At 29.1% G+C, this 6757-nt stretch overlaps 1 protein-coding gene across 1 annotated transcript in view; it reads right to left on the bottom strand.

Annotated features, from left to right (window-relative positions):
* myo9b (myosin IXB) overlaps positions 1 to 6757 on the bottom strand; it is a 58606-nt gene that overhangs the window by 25593 nt on the left and 26256 nt on the right. Inside the window, 2 exon segments of the mRNA XM_016537452.1 lie at positions 697 to 759; positions 2902 to 2996. Of these exon segments, the coding sequence (XP_016392938.1) occupies positions 697 to 759; positions 2902 to 2996 (158 nt within the window).

Here is a 6757-nt window from a genome sequence, read left to right as displayed (position 1 = left end):
TGTATTAAGCAATGCATAAATACATGATGCTGTTTTGTTCATAATTGTTTATGCAATTTACGAAATTATATTTGATTTTTATGAGTTAATTTAGACGTAATGCACGTTTTTTTATAGACAGTTATTTCCATGTGTTGACATTATGTGCTGCATTATTTTGCTCATTGCGCCCTCCTGTGGCCTCGCGAGACAAGCCAAAAGTTTCCTTAAAACCTATTTAATCTGCATATAAAACATTAGAAATTAGATATTTAATTTTTATTTTGTGTTTGATTGTTAAAACAAAAAATATTTGTTGTTTGTCTCAATAAATTGGGTTAATTTAAAAATACAGTGGTTAAATTAAAAAAAAAAGTTCTATTGCTCTGTTTTAAAAAAGGTTATAAAAAAGTCAATAATTATCGATACCGAACGATATGAAACATTATATCGTTGATAAATTTTTTAGCTATATCGCCCAGCCCTACGTCGCACTATTGAAAAGCTTCGCTCAGTTAGCAGCGGCTCTATTTTTAGGCGGCTCTTCCGACACGGCTCTGTTTTTCAGGTTTTGCAGGCTGATGATCTGCAGCAGTCGTGCTGAGCTGATAATAATGAGGTTAACGCTGCAGAAACAGCTGTGAGAGCGATGGGCCGACAGATACGGTGGGACACATCAAACCAGCCTGGCTTTCATCGCAAAGCTGCGACATTCACCTCTCGTTCTTCTCTCTGGACACCAGACGGGACTTCTCCAGCAGATACTTCTCAACCACAGCCCTGAAACACAACGACAAACACGACAAACCTCAGCCTCAAAGCGCACAGATGTCCTGAACAAAACCCTCTTTCCCATCCTTCCCATTCACTTTCTGGACAGCCATTTAAGAAAAAAAACAAACCAACCAGATCTGGGATGGATCACAATATCACAAACTCTCTGATGTTTACATACTTTGTAATATAAACAATATTTATTCATTTATTAGCTGGGCATAAATGCATTTTCATGACAATTAAACACATTTTCATCTTACATCGTCATTACTGTGATACTGTGATCGTTTTTTTATGTTACACATGAAAAGTGTATATTAATGTATTTTTAAATAATAAATGTATTATTACTATTTCTTGTACTATTAATTTATGCCGATATAAACTATTTCAAAACAACACAAAATATTATTTGTAATGTTTTTTTCCCCTAAAAAATGGTAGGTGCTACATTTATTTTACATATTAAAAGTATGCATGTATTTATTAACATCTACATTTATTTATATATTACATTATTGATTTAATAAATATTTATACATCATGGTAGTATTAATGCTGATTTAAAATATTCATTCAAAATATTCTTTCTCCACTTTATTTGTTTGTTTATTTATCGGTAACATGTATTCATCTTTACATTTGTTTCTTATTCTTAGTTATTTGATTGATGCATTTATATATTCAAGTTATTTATTTGTTATTAGTTCTTTATTAGAAGTCAGTGTAGACTTGAGACGGCTTTATTGACTCTCGGCTCTATCACACACTCTCGTGGTCTTTGTTTAGAGGAACACGAGCACAGCGCCGGCACAAAGCATTGTGGGTAAATGACACACCAATGTTTGCTCAAGAAATGTCCGTACATTACAGTACAAAAAAAATGTTAAGGAATTTTGTTTTTCTTGAAAGAAAATGAAGCGTATCATTTACACAAATAAAATACTCATTATAATGCATTTTTTTCATATTACAGTTATCTATTTATTTTATTTTATTTTCATATAAAATTGATGTCTTTTTTTTTTTTAGATTCATGTTTTTTTTTTGTTTTTTTTATGCATTTATTAAATGTATTTATTCAGACATTACATTTACATATTATATTACATTTATTTATATATAACATTTATGAACTGGCATTGTCATTTATTACGCAACAATATATATTTGATTTTAATAATGTATTGAAATAATATAAGCATTCATACTTTACGGAAGTAATTTTTTATGCCGATTTAAATCAAGAGTTTTTTTTTTTCTTAATTTATTCATTTAGATATTATATTATCTTATTCATCTTTTTATATATTAAATGTATCCATTAATCTTTAGATTTATTCATTCATCACATTATTAAAATTACTTATTCATTCTATTTATGAATTAAATTGATTTATTTAGATATTACTTTTCTTTAGTTATTAAATGTTTTAATTCATCATAGTACTATTTATGCTGATTTGTGATTTATTTAAATGTATATATTAAATGTATTATTAATGTTTACACTTACTTGTTTAATAAATATATTTATTGTGATTTATTTATTAAATGTATTTATTTATAACATTTAATTCATATATTTATTTATTTATCAAATGTGTGTGTATATATATATATATATAATTTATTTAACTAGTTATTAAATTTACCTATTTACTTGTAAACATCAAATTTATTTATTTATTTAATTGCTATTCAATCATTCAATGATTTATTACTTAATTATCTGAAAATGTTTAAATGAAATTCACAGACCTTTTCTTTTTACTGCGCAAACCTTTTTGTTCAGTTTAATTTTTTAAGGGCCAAACTGGCCTCGGAATCGGTTCGCTCAAACCTCAGGTAAACATTAAGCCTCTCAAGTGAATGGAAAGAAGCCAAAAAGGGCGACTCCAAACAGATAAAAACAGAAAAGTCGACAGATGGCGGTTCAGATGACGTGAAATTCGCCCAGAACGAACAATAAACCACAGAAACTGATCTCAGATAAGAGGCAGCAGCTCTTCTGAGGAGGAAGTGTGTCAGCTCCTCTCGCTGTGAAGGAGGAAGTGACGTCAGACGGCAGGGTGTGTGTGTGTGTGTGCGTGTGTGTGTGTGTGTGTGTGAGAGAGACAAACAGCAGCTGATAAAGACACTCACCCGCGCACCACGCCGCTCTCCAGGTAATTGACCTGGATGAACTTCCCGAATCGGCTGGAGTTGTTGTTGTGGGCCGTCTTTGCGTTGCCAAACGCCTGCGAGAGAGAGAAGAAAAAAACCAGGATGTATGACTTTGTAAAATGAGATTTTGTAAAAAGACAAGTTGTTTTGTTTTTTTAAGCAAGATATGCACGTTTTTACATTTTGTAAAAAGAAAAACTTATTTATTGGTTTAAAAGTGTGCACTTAATCCAAAACATAATAAAAATTTGATTATTAATAATTAAAACATTATTAATAATATAATTATAATATTACCATGATGCATAATAATAATAATAATAATAATAAATTGTTATTGTATTATTATTATTATTATAATCTTCATTTGATTATCATCATCAATTATTAATATTATTGTAATTAACGTGGCATAATAATAATAATTATTTTAATAATTTTCTTCATAAGCATCATAATAATTCATTAATACCATCAATTATTAACAATGCATAATAATAATAATAGTTATTGTATTATTATTATATGAATCATCACTTAACTATTATCTATTAACATTATTGTTATTAACAAGTCACGTAACAACAACAACAATTATTATTTTAATAATCTTCTTAATCATCATAGTAATTATTACAATCAATTATTAGTAATAATAAATGGAAGCAAAAATAGCTAAACAATAATATAGAAACAAAAATATAATCATAGCTAAACAATAATAAACTATTTAATTCAAAATGTACATTTTACATTATTATTAATTAATCATCATTATTCTGTAAATAATAATTATCCTTATAACTAATTATTAGCAACAAAAACAAATAAAATAAATAAATAAAATTAAGAACAGTATTTAATTGAAAACCTGATAAATATGTTTTATTATTCTTTCTGTAAATATCTATATAAATAAATATCTTACTACTAATTATTAATCATAAAAAATAGAATAAATAAAATACAAATATAATAAAAACAACAGTAACAGATAATAACAATAATAAACTATGTAATTAAAAAAAATGTATTAAAACATTATGATTATTATTGTTTGACGACGATAATAACAACAACTCTTAATTTTATATAATTAATAAAATGAAATATGATAAATTCAAAATGCAAATAATAATTATATTACTAATTATTTAGACATTATGTCATTTTAAATTATTTTTATTATTATTTTTATTTAATTTATTTAATTGTATTCATTGTAATGTTTTTAATTAATGGATAAATAAACTTTCAAACAAAACCCACAAAAACCAAAAATGCATATATTTAAATACTTTATAAAGGCGACTAAAGAGACGAACGGAAACCTTCCATCATAAATCAGATTAAATCACATTCATGCGGTTTCAGATGCAAATAAACACTGCTCTGTATTCGTGTGAATCAGCCTGAACGTGTGGGACGACGCTTGTACGCTGCGACTTGTGAAGAGCAGTTTGATGTTATCGCACGCAAAACCACAAAACCATCTCCTCCTCCATGGGTTCACACCTCCAGTGTGGGGCGGCCCGTCTGCGCTGGACCTGGTGTGCCAGCCTCTGGCCCTGGCCCTCAATGCACCGCAGTGTTCGCCGGACTCGGCCCACAAAAGCCCTGCCGCGGGGAAAGTGGCTCTGCATGCTAAAGAGGAGGCTTTGTGCCAGACAGCAGTGGAAAAACGGACCGGGGGAAGGGCGCTAACCTAATTAAGATTCCCCTCGCTCGACCTTTGACCTGCTTCCAAAGCGCAAGGCTAAACTAAACTGATACTGTAACCAATCAGGACTGCTGAACAGTTCACCCAAAAACTACGATCCGGTCACTACTGACTTCATGACGTTACAGACCATGTGTTTGTGTTCACAAAGTAAACGAATAAATGAATAAATAAACAAATGAATGAATGAATAAATAAATAAACTAACAAATAAATAAACTAACAAATATACAAATAAATGATAGTCATTATTTTTGTTCCCAAAATTTTAAGTATAAATAACTATATTTATAAATAATTAACTACAAAATAAAAATAACTAACAAAATCTGTTATTTTAAATTAAGTAATAATAATAATAAATGGAAGCAAAAATTATAAACGATAATAAACTATTTAATTCAAAGTCATAATAAAACTTCTTTATTATTAAAACATTACTATTATCATCAATAATATCACTATTATATAAAAAAGTAATAATAATAATAATAATACTTATTATTAATAATAATACTTATTATTATTAATAATAATATTATTTTATTATTATTATTACTACATAAACAACAACAGATGCTATTTATTTTATAGCTGTTAAAATTATTGAAAAAAGATTAAAGATAAAAAAATAAGTAAAAATAAATAATGAACAATAAGTAAATTACAATAAAACCATAAATAGACAGAAACAAAGACAAAATAATATGCAAAAAGTAAATAATGACTAAATAAATTTTAAAAAATCAGTAACCAAGTAAAAATAAATCTGTACATAAAATAAATAAATGAATAATTAAATAAGTAATGATTAAATAAATAAATAAATAAAAATACGCAATAAGTAAATAATGACGAAATAGAAGAAATCTGTAACTAAAAAAATAAATTAATGATTAAATAGGTAAATAACGAATCAATTAAAAAGTAAAAAAGAAAGAAAATTAAGTACATAAATAAATAGAATAATGAAACAAAACAAATAAACAAAAATAAAACTAGTATATATATATAAAAAAATAAATAAAAAGTAAAAGTAAATAAAAAATATGCAAGCAAGTAAAAATAAATAGAAGTAACATTTAAAAGCAATAACAAATGACAATAACATTTTTGGAACAATAATAAGCTTTATATAAATAACAGATTTTTATTTGGGGGGGTAAAATATTTCTTTCCCAAGGCAAACAAAATGAAGCATTTCACTAAAATGTACTTTTCGTGACTTTAAAATAGATTCTGGGACTGAACTCGTGGAAACATTCAGTAAAAATCACGGGATTCATGAAAAAAAGGCAGAAGTGAAAGATGTCTTTCTGGAGTCAGTCAGAAACGCTGTTTTGCTTCGACACGAGCGGTTGACGATCGCTAGATAAACAGCACAGCACAATTTCACTCACGCAGTCAGGACTCAAACACGTCTTCTTCACAGACTCCTGCTGATTGGTCGCGGGACTCGAGGGCTATGAGGAAACTCTATTTCTCTGTCAGAATGCCGCAAACGCTGGAGCCTCTTCTGCAGAGCTGCGAGAGGAAATAAGACGGGGCAGGGGAGAAGAGCGAAATCTGCCGACCGGTCTGGACTAGCTCTTATTCTTTGCTGTTATTTAGGAGTCAGCTTTCCACGACAAAGCCGCGAGGCTCTGCTTCCGTATAGAAACTGGAACTTTGACAACAATAAATCCCATTAAGCTGAACTGGCTGCTCGCCATTTAGCAAATTAGCAGCATCAGAACACCTGCGGTTTGAGCAGAAGCAGGGACTAACCCTTTGAGTCACTCTGAAATAGGGCTGGGCGATAAATCAACGATAATTACCGCGCGATATAAATTTCCTCGATAAACGATTATCGTTTATCGAGGCGCTGCACAACAAAATAGGTCCTAAAATAGAACCCATTATGCTGTCTACTAGGGCTGTGCAATATATCGAAATTATCGAAATATCGCAAATGTACATATCGCAATATGCATATAGCTACAGCTTGCAATATTTGGGGCCATGAACAAAAGACAAAGAGAAAATCGCTCACTGCTCTTACCTAAATAACTTTTGTAGCTTAAATAAGAATCAGTGCATATTGAATTCAAAGAGTAAATACTAAGCAGTGTTTTA

This window comes from Sinocyclocheilus rhinocerous, unplaced genomic scaffold, assembly GCF_001515625.1.
Source record: "Sinocyclocheilus rhinocerous isolate Xijiao unplaced genomic scaffold, SAMN03320098_v1.1 scaffold1058, whole genome shotgun sequence".
NCBI lineage: Eukaryota > Metazoa > Chordata > Actinopteri > Cypriniformes > Cyprinidae > Sinocyclocheilus > Sinocyclocheilus rhinocerous.
This window is presented reverse-complemented; position numbering and strand designations above follow the sequence as displayed.